At 40.7% G+C, this 20,598-nt stretch overlaps 3 protein-coding genes across 6 annotated transcripts in view; 1 reads left to right on the top strand and 2 right to left on the bottom strand.

Moving 5' to 3' along the window:
• Nucleotides 1–218, bottom strand: part of UMAD1 (UBAP1-MVB12-associated (UMA) domain containing 1) — an 81,335-nt gene extending 81,117 nt beyond the window's left edge. The window contains exon 1 of the mRNA XM_065629349.1: nt 142–218. The gene's annotated coding sequence lies outside the window, so the exon portion shown is untranslated. The remainder of the gene's footprint in view (nt 1–141) is intronic.
• Nucleotides 219–280: 62 nt separating this feature from the next.
• Nucleotides 281–4,242, top strand: RPA3 (replication protein A3). Its single transcript, XM_065629541.1, has 4 exons — nt 281–418; nt 670–744; nt 3,082–3,190; nt 3,686–4,242. Exons 1-4 carry the CDS (start codon nt 320–322, stop codon nt 3,766–3,768), a joined length of 366 nt encoding a protein of 121 aa, XP_065485613.1. The 5' UTR covers nt 281–319; the 3' UTR covers nt 3,769–4,242.
• Nucleotides 4,243–5,178: 936 nt separating this feature from the next.
• MIOS (meiosis regulator for oocyte development) lies at nt 5,179–19,731 on the bottom strand. 4 transcript variants are annotated; one of them, XR_010605837.1, is made up of 13 exons: nt 19,649–19,729; nt 19,334–19,430; nt 16,861–18,227; nt 16,558–16,656; nt 15,463–15,720; nt 14,089–14,258; nt 12,876–12,941; nt 12,104–12,262; nt 11,189–11,341; nt 9,649–9,853; nt 8,496–8,625; nt 6,974–8,260; nt 5,179–5,289 (listed from the first exon to the last, which is right to left on the bottom strand). XR_010605837.1 is itself a non-coding variant. In XM_065629835.1 (12 exons), the coding sequence occupies exons 3-12, from the start codon at nt 18,155–18,157 to the stop codon at nt 8,164–8,166; spliced, it is 2,634 nt and encodes an 877-aa protein (XP_065485907.1). In that variant the 5' UTR covers nt 18,158–18,227; nt 19,334–19,430; nt 19,649–19,729; the 3' UTR covers nt 6,176–8,163. The 4 variants fall into 4 exon arrangements, 3 of the variants coding, with proteins under 3 accessions (XP_065485907.1, XP_065485908.1, XP_065485909.1); XM_065629835.1 differs by lacking the exon at nt 5,179–5,289 and having other exon boundaries at nt 6,176–8,260; XM_065629836.1 differs by lacking the exons at nt 5,179–5,289; nt 19,334–19,430 and having other exon boundaries at nt 6,176–8,260; nt 19,649–19,731.
• Between the last annotated feature and the right edge of the window lie 867 nt (nt 19,732–20,598).

Below are 20,598 nucleotides of genomic sequence, written 5' to 3'. Positions count from 1 at the left end.
GAGTACAAAACACACATCGGATAGGGCTGGAGGGGACCGGACGGGCCGCGGAGGGGAGGCCGGCGGGGGGCTGAGCCCCGGGGAAGCTCAGCCCCCCGCCGGCCTCCCCTCCGCGGCGACACCCGCCGCGCTGTCACCCACCGGCCCGCCCGGTACCGCCGCCACCGCCGCTCGCTAACCGCCACCTCCGCTTCCGGGTCGCGTCGGGCGAACAGGAAATCCCGCCCCGCCGCTTCCCCCCTCCTCCTCCCCGCCCTCTCCCCGTTGCCGCGGTAACGGCGCCCCTCCCCTCCGCCAAAGGGCGGGAAGCCGCGCCGCCATGGGGGACATCCATGAGGTGCCGCGGCGTCGCATCGCCACCGCCCACCTGGCGCAGAGCATCGGGCGGCCCGTCTGCTTCGTGGGCCGCGTCGAGAAGGTCCGCGGTCTGTTCGGGGTGGGACGCGGCGCTGTCGCCCTGCGAAGGGCCTTGCCCCGGGGTGCGCTGCGGGCTGGGCCCTGTGTGGGGGAGCTCTGGGGGGGTGTCGCCTTCCCGCGGCCGGGCCTGAGGGAGCGCGGCGGCTCCAGCCGGGCCCGGAGCGGGCGGATCGCGGGGGGAAGCGCCGCTGCGCGGTTGTGGCTGAGGCGGCTGAAGCCGTGAGGCTCAGAGCGGCCTAATGTCTGTTGTAGGTTCATCCGACGGGGAAGCTTTTCGTGCTTTCGGATGGAGAAGGAAAACATACCACTGTGGAGCTGAGCGAGCCGGTGAGTTAAGGAACGCTTTGGAAATATTTTGTGTTCCCCCTTGCGAAAGGCTGAGGGAGCTGAGGCTCTTTAGCTTGGAGAAGAGGAGACTGAGGGGTGACCTCATTAATGTTTATAAATATGTAAAGGGTGAGTGTCAGGAGGATGGAGCCAGGCTCTTCTCGGTGACAAGCAATGATAGGACAAGGGGCAATGGGTCCAAACTGGAACACAGGAGGTTCCACTTAAATATGACAAGAAACTTCTTCACAGTGAGGGTGACAGAACACTGGAACAGGCTGCCCAGGGAGGTTGTGGAGTCTCCTTCTCTGGAGACATTCAGAACCCACCTGGATGCCTTCCCGTGTAACCTCATCTGGGTGTTCCTGCTCTGGCAGGGGGATCGGACTAGATGATCTTTCGAGGTCCCTTCCAATCCCTACCATTCTGTGATTCTGTGTACCGGAGGTTTTGTCCCTTCTGAAGCCTGTGTGTGCCTTACATCTATTGAGTTTTCAGTCTGGAAAAAAAATAATCTCTGGTTTCTCCCTTTTCCACCATTGCCTCTGCTTCTTACATCTTCCAGCTAATTTGCAGTCTCCATATTCATGAACTGCCTTGGTCTTTCAATTTTCAGCTGGTATTGAGAACTCATTCTTTGTCAGACACATGCCTGGCTACTTTGTCTTCCTCTATTCGTTGTTTAAAGTGTAATATCTTCCACTGTACATATTATCTTTATTTTAATTTGGCTTTATCCTCTCTTACTGCTTTTATCTTGGTATGACTAACAGAATATTTTGTGAAAATAATGCAAAAAACTCAAGAATAGGGTATTCTCAAGAGTTTTTTGAGCTGACATTTCTGTATCCTGTTAGAACACTCGTCATAGCATTGCAGTAAACTTCATAGTTAGCTTGAAGCGTTCTTTCTTAAATAGAAATCAAGAAATTAATATAAAGGGTATAAGATACACTTACAGTTACTGCACAAAAAGTATTGCTTCCTTTGTTATCACGTACCACCAAAGGAATAATAACACCCTGGCATTCTCTTCTGTCTTTAGGTATATTTTTCCTCTAGCAAATATTGTAATTAAAGGATTCTTTTCTTTGTGATGGCTAGTGCTCTAGCTTAACTGAGCACATGTGTAGTCATTATGTCTTTTTCTCTGAATGAGTTGTTAAACACTGAGAAATCTCTCCATTTCCATAGGAAATAATTGCACACGGTACCTCCTAACTTTCAAGACATGAGTCTCCTTAATGAAAAATGCAGTTTGATCTGGCAAAGAGTTTTGTTTTACAAATGTGAAGCTTGCTGACTTCACCTTCAAACTGCAACAAAATGTCTGTCCTAGAAGTTCTGCCTCCTAACTCTTTCTTGAGTTCATGAAATGGTTTCCTGCCTTGGGTTGTTAAAACTTCAGGTGTAAGCATCTGACCAATGATTCCACAACATTCCCTAACAGACTAATTGGTCAAATTTTCTGAATGCATAGCTGCAGTGTTGGGCACTTCACAGTCTGTTCCACTGCTGTAGGAGTAACTGGTGTGTGCAGAAAAATCACACCAGGTTCATCTCTGTGGTTTGCATCATGTCAGTGGAGGAACTTCTAGATTTGCTAATCAAAATGCTTTCAAACTGTTTTTTCCACTTTAATAAATTCCTCTTTTCGTGTGTGTAGTTCTTTTCAACAGAGAAACCCAAAATTATGGGGGGGTAGGAATCTATTGCTGTGTTCCAGAAGACTTCCTAGGAAGTTAAGACTTAGGTATTGGAAAAACATTACTGAAACAGTACTACACTCTTAAAATTAGTGTCTTAAAAAAGAAAACACATTCGAGCTATATAATTTTGGAGTAAAATAAAATTCGTAGCCTTTTTTTTCTTTGTTCAACCAAAGGCTTGTTATTGTCAGTGTCTTTGCATTCTGAACACTTACTGGCAGATTATTTAAGAAATAATTTCCAGTTATACCTCCTGAATCTGGAATAATGGAACTGTTCTGTTGCATGCATGATACCTCCACAGCTCTTACAGAGTTCTACAATTTACTCATGTTTGAACGCAATGCATTGAAATCTGAATTCCTCTGCTCTCTATGCCTTAGATGAATTTCTGTTCAGTGATTCAGTGACACAGTTTTATATACTTGTAAACTAATATCTTCCCTCTAATGCCTCTTTGTATATTTTTTGTATCAGTACTGAACTGGCTGTTACAAAAACTGTAAATCTGGAGCAGAATATGTCATGAACAAACCATCAGTTGTAGAGAGTTCCTAGCTTAAGTGCTGTGCAGTAGAGACAGCAGCTAATTTAGTGATACTAATTTCATATTTGGTATGTTTTCTAGTTAGATGAAGAGATCTCAGGAGTTATTGAAGTAGTGGGGAGAGTAACAAATCAGGCGACCATCATGTGTGTGTCATATGTCCAGTTCAGAGAAGATAAAAGTCCATTTGGTAAGTAAGAATATACATTATTACACATTCATTTTGAGTTCTTAACTGTTCTTCAATAAGTTAGAAGGGAGAGCCTGATTATCTTTTCTTACGGACAAGTTCTTTCTTCAAGCTGCCAGATATGGAGTAGAATGTAGAAAAGGAGAGTGACGTGGGAGAAATTCTGTACAAAATATACTGGTTTATGGTCAAACTGGGGACTGACTCAAAGCTGGAGCCAGTCTAGATCATTGCTATGGTCTGATCATTCTTCTACTGACCGCATGATTCTTGCCTTGCACTGGACCTGGTGCAATTGTGCAGCTAGCAGGCCTGAAAATAACCCTCCAGAAAACAAGCAATGAGAGCGTGGCTGCCTTGGGAAAACTAGGGAGGATGAGGGAGACTGGGAATGCTCAGCTCTGCTACTTTAAAATAAGCAGTGCTTTAATGCTGTCATTTGCTTGTGGGGAATTTAGCTTGTGCATCATAACCATTTTCTTTGACATCTTTCAGATCTGGAACTCTACAATGAAGCCCTAAAAATTATTCATGAGTTCCCTGAATACTTCCCGTTCGGTACTGGGCAGAACAACTGATTTTTCTTAGCATATATTTAGAGCTTCAGAGGGGACAACAGTACCGTAGCTTTTGTGCCTGACAGCGTGATAACAGTTGCATTTATTTCCAACAAATGAAAAGATGCTGTTACATGTGCCATGTATTGCCAGTGAAGAATGTTTTATTTGAAAATGTATTTATTCAGTAAGAAGGAGAATGCGTCTGTGGATAGCTCACTCTCTGTATATATTTAACCCTTCGCATCCCTGAGGAGTGTTCTCTTGCAGGATTGGACTTGCTAGAAGCTGAAGTTTTCTAGGCATCTTTTTGTTGTTGTTGGTAGAGGTTCTAGGATACTTTACAGAAAACTTGTATTGATGACATCTGGTGGGGTTATGCTGTAAAGATTTTTTTTTTTTCATTTGCTTTGACACAAATTTATTGAACATGGGGAGTGTTTTGCATCTTGAAAATGGCCTCTTATGCAATAAAAAAGATCTGACTACATTTAACTATTTGTGTCAGTGTTTTTATCTTGGTGAAACCTGTTCTATTTTACCTGACACAGGTAATTTTAACACAAGGTACTTGCCTTTTGCACTGATGTTAAACACTTGGAAGATGTCTAGTTAGGCTTGGGGATTTCAAGTGCTGTTGAGTTCCCATCACAACCTTCATTCTTGGTAGGAGTCTAAGCAGAAGCACCAGATTCAGCCGGCTCGTCGTGATGACTTTAATCATACAAACTTCCACAGTTCCCAATTTTGTTACTATCCAGGCTACTTGCAGCATGTAGCAAAATTCTTAGATCTCCAAAGGTAACACAGTCAAGGTAAAATCTAACTTTGGAAATGTTATCTGTGAATTAATAAATAAAATATTTCAAAGTATTTTAAGTAAACCTTAGCCACGTTCATTAACCTTTCATACAAACAGGTTTCAGGTTTAATAGATTTAGTGCCTTATTAAGATTGCCAGCTTATGCTTACTTATAGACATCTCTGTTTTCAGTCAAGGAATTTATGTTTTAAAGTCTTCTTATTTATCAAAGCTACTACAAACTGAGTGGGTGGTAACAGATGATCTATTTTTTTCCCTGTCTACTTAGAAGACAGACAATGACAAAGTTACTGCCACTGGGAAGGAGGAGGGTCTCTGAAGTATGAGTCAGTCTCATACAGCAAACAAGAACATGTCCATGTGGCACAATACCATGCTCCATCCTGTAGTACTATCACTGCTATATTTTAGTGCTCAGTAGAATAAAATGTCATTCTTTATAGCTGCATGCAATAACGAGCATTTAAAAGTCTTTTGTACTATTCTACTTTAGAAAATTGGTATTTTGTGAATGTATACTGTCAAATGTTATATACAGTTAGTTACTGAGACCATCCAGGCCTGATTTAACAGGCCACCAGTAGATGGCTATAGCACTTCACCCCCATACAGAGACCATCCTTGGGCAGGTGCTCTTCTGTGTAAATATTTCAGGACATCTGAGTGGGAAATGTTGCAGTTTCCATTTGTCAGCAAAGACTCTTCTTGTTTGTGCAGTCCTGCAGGGATGATACATAAGGTTTCCACTATGCGCTTTTCATTCATCTGCTTCTCTATAGCCTCTCAATGTTTGTGAATAAATGGCCTACCCTGGCTATACTAACAAGACAGCAATGCAAGGAACTGTAAAATATTCTTCATACATAAATAATGCTCAGGTCATATGCCAAGAGGCAGCTGAAGGCTGCCTGACTTGTTGCAGGGGCTGCTAGGTGGTCCAGTCTTCATGGAATACTGTTCTAAAGTTGGAGAGCTATGTTTTGAGAAACAATTCTTAAATTATCAGTCTGTTTTAGCTGTCCAGCAGGGTAAACTGTACAAAATTCTGAAACAGAGGTGAAGGTGAGTCTCGTCACCACCACCAGACCTGCTCTGCTGTCCTTGCTGAGGCATGCACAAATGCACAACTCGTGTGCATTTGCAAGCAGCCTGTGCTTACAAAGAGAAAGTGTATGTGCTTAATCAGGGAAGGGAGGCAAGGCTGGAGCATGTAATGAATTGATGGGGTGTAATCAGTATGAACCACAGGGTGAAAACATTTAGCATGCAAGGCTACCTTCATCTAGTTAACTCTGTCAGGGTTGAGCACATATGAGAAAACAGTAAAAGTAGCTGCAGCCAATAAAATGGTTGTAGCTATACTTTTTGTTAGAAAACAACAAATCACCCCAAAAAATCACAGCTTTATTAATTTAAAAGCAAAACATGAAAAAAAAAAATCTCATCATTAAAAAACATACACCTCTTAACTTTGTAAATTTTGCAAATAGTGTAATTACTGGCCTGAAAGCCTGATTAACAATTACAACAACCGAAACTGCTATTATACTGTGCCAGAATATGTACATATTCATAATCCAAAACATTTCAAAGACATGCCAAGTATCAAAGTAAGCATCTAATTTAATGAAATGATAGAATTTGACACAAACAGATACAGTCAGGTTGAAAATGTTATAAATGGGTTTTCTTTACATATGAAAATGAAACATTTTAAGTTACTAGTTGCATTCACCTGGACATGGAATTTATCAGGAAAATGTTTTAAATGTTGTTACTACAGAGGAATAAAAACATTTCCTTGACACGTACAAAACCTCACTTCTATAAAGCAAAATTTTTATTGCCTGTTATTTATATAAATAGGGTATCGTACATTAAACCCCAGTTTACATTTATAAGTGGAGAACATTCTGAACAGCTCTTCAACAGCAACATAAGGTGTGCAAAAATACTGGAAAGATAAATAAATATTCTGACAAGGAAAAAAAAGTAGCTGCTCTCCCACGCCTACAAATATCAAGTACCTCTTAGATTTTTAACTTTAAAAAGATCTTTGTCTATTAGGTAAGAATTTTAGATCAGAATAAATTTAGCAGATGTATTACAACATTAATGCTAAACCAGAAAGTATAACCCAAAGTCCTGAATGTAATTATGTACATCTACAGAAAACGTTTCCACATTGTATCTTGTTGCAATTATACTTGAGTACTTAGAACTAGTGGTATTTTACAATATATTCTTTTAAAATACCAATTTTCACAGTCCTGGTAATACAGTACCAGATTATTGCTAGCATTCCATTTAGTATTTCATAGCACGCTAGTGTTAAGTAACTCACATACTGTTTCTACTAGTAAATAAACACACACCAAGTAAACTGATGTTATTATCACATACCTTAAAACAGGTGGGTTTTTTTTCCCTAATTTGTGTGAATTCTGTTGCCTACAAAGTGAAGGACAACGATACCAATCAGCTCTTAGCACAGTATTAGCAAAATATCATTGACTCCCAAGTTAATAAATCATCTTGATTCCACCTGGTAAACATAGCTAGAACTACTTCTGGTCAACGACCTAAAATTGTGCGGCCTTTTGGGAGCTGACTGGTGGCCACTAGTGACCAGAAGCAGCATTTATATAGGTTGATTTCCCACCTCTCAGCATATTTCTGCAGTACAGGGAAATGCTGATTATCCAAAAGTCTTTCAAATGTTTTGTAGTCTAAACTCAGCATGTAGTTTAAAACGTAAATATTTACAAGTCTCCAGTCCTTGAGATTTCAGATCTTCACAGTACCATGTAAAAAATTAATCAATCAAATGAAACCTCCTATAGTTTCCCTGCACTTTGCACTGCAACAAACACATGACTTTTCAGGGAACTCCCCTAGCATATAGACATTGCTAGAAGACAAAACCCCCAAATTCTTTAGCATTAAAATTCACATCAGCTAGGTATGTGGGCAAATTAAAGACCTTGAATTGCAAAGATATTGCTTTACTATTAACAAAACTTGGGAAAAGAAATTTATTTTTCTTTAAAATAAAAATCTTTAGAATACATTTAACAGTGGCGCTTTGAATGAACTTAGAAGGAAATTATTTATTTGCATACAAGAAAGTGTGATCAAGCAATGAACAGAGGAACCCACAGCAACACTTCATGATCTTCTGAAAAACACTTTCCAGGTATTTACTCTGAAGGCCCACTTTCACAGCATAAAAACACTGCTCTGTTTGGAAAAGAAATAAAAGGGCTGATCAGCACTATCCTGGAAAATTTATTAAAAGTTCTTTGGATTTTTTAGGAAATCTCAAATTTTTAGGAAATCCAAAGAGCTCACAATTCAAGGAGTGCTTTTGAACTGAACTGCTTCAACCATCTGAACAAGGACCACGTTCCATACCCAGAGGCTCATTTCAGGAATACCTGTTTCTACCAAGCACAGTCATACACACATAATTTTGCTAATTGTATCACAATTTATTTTTTCACAGTCAGTAAGTCACAAATGACCTTTATCTAAAATACATGCTTGGACTATGATAGACATCCATGAGAGAGCCCCACATTTTCAAATGATATCTATGCTTGGACAGTCTCTGCTGGAATGAGATTCCCTGTTGTATCCAGCTGCATACACTTACACGAGCAGGCAGACACCGGACACTCAGTATGGTCCCTAGATAACAATAGCAGAAAAAAAGAAAAAAACAGGTAAAATAAAACAAGAATTTTGTAACCTATACATTTAAGTAAATGCAGAGACATAGTACCTCAAAAAAGTTCAGCATCATAGTTAAGTTTTGCATATGCCCTAAACTGACAAAGCATAACGACAGATACAGCAAAGCAGGTATGTCCTACTCAGTGCAGCAGACACATGTCAAATGAGAAAGATTTCAACATCGACTTACCTGAACCAACTAAGCATATGCCCAGCATGTCCACCATGCCTGCAGTTGTGACACCAAGTAAACCAGTTGTTGAACTGGGCTAACTTCTTGTCTTTGCTAAGATCCACTTTTTCATCTGACTTGGATCCTCCTGTGCAGAGGCAAACCCACCCCCACAAATACGCTTGTAAATAATTATGCTTCATTTATATTTCAGTCCCAGTAATGCTACTAGAACAAATTTGACATTAGGACCATGTGAAAAAGTGGCCTGATTTTAAAAGAGAAGTCAGTAAAATTATTAAACAAAGAAGAACTGGTGGAAAGCCAAAACAAGAATTATATTGCTGAGCTGTTGTTTCCCATCTTATGGACACAGACAGAATCTCTTTCAACAGTGATTTACATTTCAGCAATTGATTTATGTTCCAGTGAATTATGGGCCTATTTTACTGCATATGAAATGTTCTGGTTTAAAAACAAAAATAAGTATATAAAAATTATATGTATCAGTGAAAAAATGAGAGATATAAATAGATGACAACTGCACGGCTGTGCATGGCTCTGTAACAAGACTGACTTAAAAATATGGACAAAATAAGTTTCATGTAGACATTGCAAAACGCTGAGCTCAAGATGCTTAGAACCAAGAGGTTCCAATCACAGTACCTCTTAGCTGTGACAGCATGACCCATACACTTTTGTAATGACAGAAAGTTTACCACATTACATTTACTCTCTCTTCCTCTTCCAGCTAAAAATCAATTCATTTACATTCTAAGATTTCTGTCGTGTCTCTACAACTCATCTCAACAATCTCACTTCCCATTTCTTACAGTTTTAAGGCTCACAATACTGACCACCACAATGCTTGAATCTTTTCATCTGTCTAACCATGGAATTTCACTGACAATTCACTGGGAAAACAGTCAGAACCAAGTAACTGTGCATATGGTCTGACACCACGGAACTGAGACATAGGTTTCATCATAAAATCAGATGTGATGTAAACAAGTGTTCTCTTCTAGTCTCCCTCCTTCGAAATGATGAGAATGAATATTTACAGTATGAATACAAATAGAAAAAGGTGCAACAGAAGGTCTTCCAACAGGAACTGCTAATTAGGCCACTAACTAGTACTCTAGCTGAATAACTAAAATCCACTATGTCATACCTGGACAGCTGGAAACTGGTGTTCCCATATTGATCAAGCAAAGCGCACAGCGAGGAAGGGGTTTACGGCAACCAGGACAGCTCGTAACTTTTGACTTAGTTGGTGAACCGCTAACTCCATATTGGCTAAAACCTCGTCCCTGATGAGGAATAGCTGAACAGCTGTAGGAGATTGATTTTCCACAGAAATTGCAACTCACAAACACCTAAAGAGAACAAACAAAATCATTATTTTTTTGGCTTTTTTTTTTTTTGCTGCAACTGTAAGTGAATTTGTTCAAGCTAACAAAAACTTATTTACTGGATATTCTAGAGAGTGCCCTGGAAAGCCAAGGCTACTCGTGACTGAGTTCCTAACATCTTGGTTTATAGACTTGGCATGCAGTACTGAGAAGCAGGCCTTAATGATGCCCACTTGCCTCAAAAGCACATAGAAATATTCATAATTGCTAAGACTTGGAAAGGTATTAAGATAATAAAAAGCTATACTTGCAGTAATGAAAGAAATGAAATTTACTTAACTAAATCTGGTCTTTTCCTCCTTATAGTCAGACAATGCACTCTAGAGTCACCAATACGAGGATCTGCCTGTGCCACAAGTTGTGACTTGATACCAGTGAGCACATATTTTAAACTCTTCAGGGGTTGTTTATGTTGATCGCATAAGGAAGGAGCAGTAAACTCAACTTCCTCCCGCTTGGAGCAGTACAGATGCAGCTCTCCTAAAACAGCCGTGACAGATACACGAATTCCAAAACAGCGAACCTTGGACACCAATGGGCCCTGAAATGCACATACTTAGCAAATGTGAGAGAGCAGAATGTGCTGTGGTAAGACCACAGTGGCTAAAAATGCCACCAGATGTTAAACATTTGTATAGGGTGTCAGTTGTTGGTTTAGCTTATGTTCAGAACTGATAATGAAAGTTGCTGCTGTTCGCTTTTAGTTTAGGATCAAGGGCTTCAAAATAGCTTCGAGGTTCGCTTCAGTTAAAACAGAACCAATTTCAACTGGTTCTTGGTTCAATTCCCTGGTTTCAGCATCATCCTCACCATGATGCAGAATTCAGCTGGATGATACATCTCTGATTTTGTTTTTCAGTGTGGGAGGAAAAAAACCAGTTGCCCGAGGTAAAAACCAAACAGTTGCCCTAGAAAAAGTGTTGAAAAGTTACAGTTTCTGAAAGACAACCTGTTATTTGAAAGAAAAAGGTTTAAGAAAATTTTAAAAACCCAAACAAACAAACAAAAATCACACCTGAATAAAAATGGTAGGGAACTGACTTCCTGAATTAGATATGAAGAAATGTAGTTTTGATTACCTTATGTCTGTACTCTCTATCGAAACAGTTTTTAAGTCCTTTCTCAAAAATTATTTTGAAAAAAGCATGGCTACTGTTTTAGGGCAGCCTTAGTTGAAGTCTTTATTTTACACTTGAATCCTCACGAAAGCCAAGGTGCAGCCAGCAACCTTTTTCTATAGAAGTACCATGCCACTTTCCTTTCTGGATTGGTCACAGTTCATACAAGAATTACATTTACCTGGGCTAAAGGTTTTGAACTGGGGTCCAGCTTACTCCTGTGGATGTCAAATTCTGCACGTTTATGCCAAAACCTCCAAGCATCTAAAAGATTCCTGTAGTTCTCAATCCAGTACTGAACCCTCTCATCCTTAAGTATATCTGATGGAGAACCCTAAGGCAGGCAGGAAAAAATGTCAGACACAGGCTAAAGATACACAATACATATTATTCACTTTCTTAAAAGACTTTACAAAGCGTACTACAAGATACGAGAAATGATACAGTCTAATGTATCTAGAAAAAAAAAATTCTGTTAAACTATAATGTGAGTGTGCTAAAAGTTTTCTTCAGTCTGCCTCTCTGGTTGAAAATACCCGTGCTGCCATGTCCACTAAAACCTGGTGTCTGTCAGATGAAGGATAATAAAATTCTGTCACGCATCAGAGTCTGTATCATTGTTACGATTACATATGCAGTTAAACACAGTGCTGGCAATAGCTGCAACCGTGCAAGGGCTAAGACGAGGCCCTCATAAAAAAACCAAAACTAATACCTACAGACAAACAAAAAAACCCTCACCTCAGTTCTCTGTCAAAATCCCAAAACAAAAAATAATGTTTCGAACCTATCAGGAAAAACAACAACAATACGCAGAGGAATGGGTATTCCCAGTTCAGCTAGTGAAAGGGACTTTTTTTTCATTTTGCCTCTTTCCCCTACAATCTCCTAAAGCTATTTCAACCAGAGAGAGTGAAGATTTACATTTGTAGTTAACACTGAATGCTTCAGATGATTCCATAAAACAGGCATGATATATATTGTCACAAATTATTATGGAAAATACTTTTTACCTCACAAGATTCAATACTATACTGCTAAAGAAACAATGTTTAGTTGCCTTCTACAGAGATTTATTTTTGAGTGAAACACCAACCTGTAGCATGCAATAGCTTGCTGTCTGGACATCTCCGGTTCTGTCGACATAACTTTCCATCAAGTCCACTCCATCTTTTGTCAACCCTGTTAACAGTATTCCCTCCAAATTCCCAGCATCTTTCATTTCATTCGTCAGCTTTTCAATAAATCTGTTTAACTATTAAAAAAAACCCAAACACTGAACTTTTGCCATTTGTTCATCCTTTCTTAACACGTTTATGTTGGCCTATGTCAAAACTTTCAACAACTGAATGGCTTCCTTGAACAGTGTCTTTTGCTAACAGAATACACTGTTTGCAGGATGCTATAAAGGAAAAGCTATATGGCTATATCCACTATATTGCAGGAATTCAAATACTTATCAACAAACTTTAAACCTCTTGATATGAAGTACAAAGAGGGAGGTTATGTATTCTTTAAATACTTCGGTGTGGTGAATTTAAAAAAAAAATCTTGCTCTAAAACCAAACCTTAATTCAAGAGAAGGTAAATATCTGGAAATAAATGCTGAATAAATAGGAACCCAGTAAGACAGCTAATGCAATAACATTTAACAAACCAGCATGTCATCAATATTAAAAAAAAAAAGAGACAAAATCAAGCTGAAGGTACAAACCGACAACCAGATTATACCATATCTTATATCCTATTGTGATGACAGAAAACAAGTAACTCTTCACTCATTTCTTCCAGTGTTCAGCCCTCCACCCCAGAGTTTCTTCTGCCAAAAAAGCTTTGCAGTTTGCTTAAACGTGCAACCATAGACTTACCTGAGTATCATTAAGGAACTTGCAAGCAAACGCCACTCTGTCTCGTACAGCTACGTTGTTTTCATACTTTGGAGAGAAAAACAGGAATACTAGCATCACACGCAAGCTTCCGCTTTTTCAATACATTGCTTGTGAAAGTCAGAACATTTGTGCTGTTGTATAACTAATACTACAAATTCAATAACAGAAAAATAACCAGTCTAACCACCTGATTCCTTCCTAAAATCATAACTAAAAGTTTAAAAACAAACACCAAAAAAACCCCTCAAACGCTTAAGAAAAGAATCCTTGACTAGATTCATTCTGGTACTTAGCTTTTTCATATAAATTTCAACAGTTTTCTTTAAAGTAAAAATTAAAATACAATACTTTATTGTCTATCAGTTTCCAATTCATCAACAAAAAACAACTATAAAATTGTTACATAATATCCAGAGAACATGAGCATTCTCTCCTGCCAGTGTAAAAAAAGACTTTGATTCCTGTCCTTCTTCCCTTATTTAAAACCCTAAAAGCATTGTATTATGACAATTTTGGCTTTAACAGATTGAGGAAAATGACCCTGTTGCATTACAGGAGTCCTCCCTTGAGCTGAATAATTCCTACTGAATCAAGTATTTCTGTTGTTCGCTAACCAAGGACCAAGTATGTTACTCCTCTAAAGGCTCAAAGTATCTCATAATTAAAGATTTGGTTTGCTTTTCAAATAGCAAGTTTATACCAATTTCAGAAGACGTGAAACTATTGTTTATTGTTTCAACACAGTAAAATTATTTTAATGAGTCAACAAGGAACAATACAATTCAATGCAAATATAGCTTGATGAAAGTTCTGCAAACCCCTGCACTAGCTCTGGTTTGTGCATTTCTATTATTAAGCTCTCTCTCCATTTTTCTTCCTGCTTTAATTATTTTGGTAATGCTTTTCTAATGGTTTAAGAATTCCACACTAATAAAAAAAATACCTCTGTGTGGACTATACTGGATATTTTGGCTGCCAATGCATGTTTTTATGTACTTTGTTTGCTAACACAATATTCACTAATAAGAAATATCTATTTAGGAGGAAAAAAATGGTACTGGCCAGCATCAGAAGAAAATAATACATTCTAATCTGATTAATTAATAGAGTATACAGCACTTCTCCTACATATGTGTATATATATACCTACCTATTACTTAAAGGAATTTAAATATAAGAGAAATTTACTCACCAAAACACCATCATATGAACCAGACTCACTTGTCAGGAAAGCGAACATAGCACACAAGTAGGGATTGTTCAACTGCAGCCTCAGAGTACTGCACATTTCTCTCCAAAGTGAGTTCTTCTCATCTGTGTAGCCTGACAGAGCCATTGCCACTACATTAAGGTTCAGATCACCTGAGTTATTAAAAACAATCAATGAAACAATATTCAATTTAAGGACTTAAAAAAATCCAATTAAAACTGCAACTGAAAGCATCAGTTTGAAACAGAATGTTTTGTCAGAATGCAAGACAAAATGCAGTATAACTAATGCTAGCTAAAATAAACGTGCATACGCTAGCATTTTTTAGTTTCTACTTTATAGGCCTCTGTTCAGGTAAGTTAACAGCTCTAAAGTTGCAAGCCCACATGCATGACAGCCTCAGTTATACTTTAAGCAACATCAGACTGGTTCTGGTATTTTGAAATAGTTTTGAACTGCTAAATATATTCCTATTGCTGTCATAAAATATTGTTTTACCATAATTCCCATCCACAAGAAGTGAAAAGATAGGATATAGCCATCACGTTAACAGACCTAGCTAGAGGATGACAATTGCATATTGCAGCTTCAAGTTAACAAGTTTCCTAAACACAATAAATCTATTTAATCTAAATATTCATACTGTCAGAAAGTTCCATTTTACTTTTTAATTCAAAGATAGCTTGTCTCCACTCTGAACCTTCTCTATGGAAAGCACACACACACTTCCCCCCACCAAGAACAGCTTCCTTCGTGTCTTACCAAACCACTTCAGTGACAAGATAGTCTTCTGAATTTAAAAAGAGAACACAGATGCAAATCGGAGTTGTAGGAGGAACACTGCTAAGAAAACAGAGCAAAAATACCTCCATCTCCTGGCTCCAGTGTCTTAACTTTTCCATCGTACACTGCAACTCTTACCAAATATTACTCCAAAACAACTGTTTTTCTGCAGACCCTACATATTACATTTCAGTTATTCCACAGCCATCGCACTGGCAGAAAGCTGCACACAGCCTGAAAGAAGCAGATGTACGTGACATGCAGCCAACATGCAATTCCATTAAAATAAAAGAAGCCACTAGTTTTGAGTGTAACACATTCTGGGCTCTGTATCAATAGGAAATTCTGAAACATAGAATCGATTTTAACTAGACAGTAAGGCATATGATAGTCTGCAGAGTGAAAGATCAGGATTTGTCAGTTTCTCAGGCTTCAATACAACCACTTCAAGTAACTATTTTATAAGACAACATGGGCACCTTTTCCATACTATCTTCCATAATTCTGTTTATGGAAAAAAATCTACTAAGGTGATAAAATGCCAAAACATAAGATACCAAGCACAATCCACACCTTTTCCCGAGGAAGCTCCTTTATTTAGAACTTGTATTGCTCGCCGTATGTCCAAGTTGAAAAGTGCAACAGCAGCTGCTCGCTCCCAGTCTCCTTCCTGTTCCAGTGAATTTAAAAAAGGTTCCACATCTAAGTCTGTTCCCTTCTTTATCCACCCACAGAGCTGCAAAGCCAAGGATCTCTCCTCACTCAGATACTGAATAATATCTGCCTGTCTATCAGATCCACTCCTGCTGTGCCTGAGGTTCTCTGTTGTTCCTAGAAATGGGGAATAAGTCAAATTATGCTTAAATCACAATTTAAACTGCAATTGCGACACAACACTTTGATTTCAATGATAAAGAAGAGGACAAAGCTGAGTATCATATTTAAGTACTTTAAATTAACATCACTAGAAGCTCCATAGTAAGGAGAAGCATACACGAAATTATTTTGATCTGCTAAAAATCATGCATTTAGACTTGACACGTATTCCTCACTAAGTCTTTTTTCTTTCCTCAACCTCCTAAGGTTTTGAAGGTTCTTGTCACAGTTTGCAGGAGTGATCAGTATATTCAATTTGCCAACATGAAATACACAGTTAAGCACCTACTCTACCAGTTCTCTTCTTAGCAAGCATCAACGTGCTAGAAGCATTCTCACCACTTAAGACTTATTTTTTTGTTCCAAGGAGCATAAATATTAATAAGACATAATGAATAGAAAAAGAAAGATTCAAATAATAGATTATACTAATAAAAACTTCACTGAGCATGAGAGGCATAATGTGATGCACCAGGGGTGATTACCACTTCAGAACAAGACAGCTTATTTAAATAGTGATACAAATGTAGTCAGTGCATTAGCAGGGACTACAGTAAAGTCAGCTTCCTAGAACCACACCTCCATGTGGAACTTTGAAAAGAAGAACACTGAAAATTCTGGAAATTACTGTAAAATAAAATATAAACTTACACGTTTGAAAACACAAATAGAAATACATTGTTTCCATATTTTTCAATAGGCTCTTTTCAACAATTTTTAAAGACAGGCCTATGAGTGCATCATTCTGTACCCATACTACAACAGACCTTATCAAAGTTGGCACATTCTTACCCAAAGATGACTTCACAATTGATTTAATGCCAGCATAAACTAAGGGACCTTTGTTTCCTGTAAGTTTTTGATCCATATCTTCAGTATACTGCTTCATAAGTATTTTCATGTATAGGAAGCTTAATTTTTTCCAAGTGTTTGAAAAACATTTTTTTAATTAAAAGTCACATCCTATTAATATAGGCAAAGTATTTACAGGATGTTGCATTATACTTAAAGATTTTCATGCACTTCATGTAACTGGTTTACACATAAAGGCATATTACTTCTTTAAGATATAAACTACATTAAAATAAAGGATATAATGCAGAGTGTACCAAAGCGATTTCAGCTGAGGATCTTCATTTCCAGCTAGGAGGTGATTTCTCCAAATTTGTTCAGTATCAAGACCGTACCTTGACAGAGCTCTGAGTCGCATTTTGGTTGCTATGTCTTTTTCCAAGGAACTAGCCTTTCCTTCTTCTGTACACTCATATAAATGTCGTCCACAAGCCCACATTAACGATGTCACTGGACTCCATGCAAGAGAAATTCTTTCGAAAACTGTGAAGTCAGACATAGTCCTATTGGGAGTCACTACTACCATTCGATTTTGGCTCGTGGGATGCCAGGCAAATGAAGCAATGTAGTTTTCACATGGTTGGACACTTCTTTCAATTATTGTCGGCTCAGTTTCGTCCCCAATAGGGGTGGGAGTATGCTGCATGTCATACAGTCTAATGATATTACTATCCCTTGTTAAAGTAGCTAAGAGTCCAGTTCTTGTTGGGCACCACGCAACTTTTGTCAAGGGTTTTGGTTGCTCTGTCAAGGTCAAAACAGGCTTCTCAAACTTTCTTAAATCCCATATGGCAACCTGACCTTCATAGAAGGAAGCTACACGATCGTGGAAATAGGGATCGACAGTCACTCCTTGGACAGCCTTGGTATTGACAAATATTTTTTGGCTTGTGTTCCTTAGATCAAAGATAGCCAGATTTCTATGCATTCCAGCTAAAAGCAGCTTCTGGTCCCGTGGAAGCCAACAGAGAGAAAGACAAGCATCGTTCTGTCCCAGTTCATACAGTGGCTTTGTTACTACCAGTCCCGCTTCTGGATCTCCTGCTGACAGTCTTACTTTCTCTGTAGCAACTGCAGTCTCTGGGGCATATTTGCTACTGATATCCCAGATCAACACCGAAAAGTCAGCCCGATGTTTATCTAACCCGGCAGCAAGCCAATTGCTATCCAGTGGGTTCCACGCCAGGGTATTGCATTGCCGTGCATGTTTGGGAACAAACTCTTTACCTATCAAGTCTTTAGATTTTGAGTTGTGATCTTGACCAAGGCTGGTAAGTACCACCCGGCCATTGGCCTGTCCAACAGCAAGGAGACATTCAGGATCGTACTTTGGATACCAGGCCACACATTTCATATATGGCGTATCTGAATTTATTGACAAGAGCGTAGCTGTAGTTTCTTCCGATAAGCGCAAGGACCCCGCCTTGAGTTCCGAACTTACAGCAGAGTCAATGTGATAAAGGCTCAATTCCGAATCACATACAACAAATCGGTCCACGTGGTGTGGGGCCCACAGAATGTCGGGTTTGGAGCCACTCATGTTTAGGGTAAGATTACAAGCAATTTAAGCTCTTGTAAGAAGATTCAGGTGATATCCATGCATATGGTAACTGTTGAGAAAATTTGTAGGAATGTTATCAAACTCCAAATTCTTTTGTAATGTGGAATTATCTTCCAACAAACAAGAACATGGTTCTAAACGACTTTGATCGCAAGCGTTCACCACATACACATTTCAGGCCCAAATCTGAATCCTTTCCACAGCAGCACACTTTGCTTTTGCTGGGATATACCTACTGAGGCAGAACCAACACAGCCACCTACAAACTGACAGCAGGATTTGCTGTGTTTACAAACACCCCACCAGTGTTATTTCATTATCATGGAAGAAAGAATCAAACAAAACATGAGGTGGCTTGATATTTGGGTGTAGTGCTGATAAAGAGCCACACCCTAAAACACACAGAAAACTTCTCTGCCTAATTGATGTGCATTAATAGACAGAAATTAGAGTCAGTCTGTTTTGTCTAAGTCTGTTCTATAACCTAAAAAGTCTTCACAGAATCACAAAATGTCAGGGATTGGAAGGGACCTCAAAAGATCATCTAGTCCAATCCCCCTGCCAGAGCAGGAACACCTAGATGAGGTTACATAGGAAGGTGTCCAGGCGGGTTTTGAATGTCTCCAGAGAAGGAGACTCCACAACCTCCCTGGGCAGCCTGTTCCTGTGTTCTGTTACCCTCACTGAGAAGAAGTTTCTTCTCATATTTAAATGGAACTTCCTGTGCTCCAGTTTGTACCCATTGCCCCTTGTCCTATCATTGGTTGTCACCGAGAAGAGCCTGGCTCCATCCTCCTGACACTCACCCTTTACATATTTATAAACATTAATGAGGTCACCCCTCAGTCTCCTCTTCTCCAAGCTAAAGAGACCCAGCTCCCTCAGCCTTTCCTCATAAGGGGGATGCTCCACTCCCTTAATCATCTCTGTGGCCCTGCGCTGGACTCTCTCCAGCAGTTCCCTGTCCTTCCTGAACTGAGGGGCTCAAAACTGGAAGTTTGCCCTCTTTAAAGATTTCTACAGAAATACAACTCTCCACTCCCCATCGTGTTCTTCTGCTTCTAACCCCATCTTCTGCCCCAACACTGCCTTCTCTTCATTCGTACGTGGCCTAGCACCATTCATAAGCTTACACTTCTGTTAACCATCACTTACATTTTCAGTAGCTGTATGTCCAGAACCATCACATGCACCAACACCAAAGAAAACCCCACAGCTCCTATAAACTTCTATAACTGGAAGAAGGGCCACGCTAGAGTTGGAAGCAGGAAAAGGAAGCGTTATTTACTTTTCCTCCTTTATGTGTCTGCTGGTTACCCCCTCAGCCGGGCTCCTACGGGCCCGCAGGCCGCAGCCCGGCCCGCCGCTCCCGCCCCGGGCAGCACGACGCGGGACCCGAGCGACGAGGAGGCCGCTGAGGCGCGAACCGCCACCCCGCCACCCGCACCGGCCGCGGAGCTGCTCACCCACCCGCGGGGCGCTCCACACGGCCGCCAGCCCGCCCCGCTGTCCGCGGAGGAGAGCGGGAGGCGCAGGCGGGTGCCCGGCTGCGGAGGCGGAGGGGAAGGAAAAGCTGTGGCGCTTCCGGCGGACGGGGAAGGAAAAGCGGTTGCGTTTCCGTGGTGCCGCGGCGGCTGCTGGGAAGTGGTGGCGTCACGGCCGGGCCCGGGGTTGTGGGGCGGCCGGGGGTTGTGTGGCGGGGTCACCGCGCGGGCGGGGGTGGCCCGGCTAACGCTGGGGTTTTAACCAAAATCGCAGGAATTGGCGTGGCTGGCAGAGCACGCGTCGCGCCGTGAGGCAGCGTCGGGGCGCGGGCAGGAGCACCCGCCCCGGGGTGTCCCTTGAACTGCTCTCGCCGCGGTGCGGGACGCGGGCCTTCAGAGCTCATCCAGTCCAACCCCTGCAGTGAGCAGGGACGTCTTCACCCGGATCAGGCTGCTCAGAGCCCCGTCCAGCCCGGCCTTGAATGTCTCCAGGGATGGGGCATCCACCACCTCCCTGGACAACCTGGGGCAGGGTTTCACCACCCTCGCTGCCAAAAGTTTCTTAGAATCAGGTGCAACAGCGTGGTGGGGGTGAGCGGTTCTTACACCGCGGTGGAAGCAGTGAGTAGCGGGAGCGACTGAGCAGTGTCACGCTGGATAATGCAACAGGAAGGAACCGAGATGGTGAAAGAACCTCGGAAAATGTCCTGTTCCCAAATGTCCTTCCCCAGACCCGCCTACGCGGGAGCTAGGGGTGACGCACGCTGTCCGGCAGCAGTGTCCTGTCCTCCCGTTCATCTGAGCATCTCACCAGTGGCAGTGTAGTAAATACAGATTTTCTAATGTGCATGTGCAATAAATCCAGTACTTCTGCAAACATGAAAAGAGTTGGCTGTGACTGGTATGTGGGGCTTGTAAGAAACTGTGTCAAAACGT

Source organism: Caloenas nicobarica, chromosome 2, assembly GCF_036013445.1.
Source record: "Caloenas nicobarica isolate bCalNic1 chromosome 2, bCalNic1.hap1, whole genome shotgun sequence".
In the NCBI taxonomy this organism is placed as follows: Eukaryota; Metazoa; Chordata; class Aves; order Columbiformes; family Columbidae; genus Caloenas; species Caloenas nicobarica.
The sequence above is the reverse complement of the archived record's forward strand: the minus strand, read 5'-3'. Positions and strand labels throughout refer to the sequence as shown.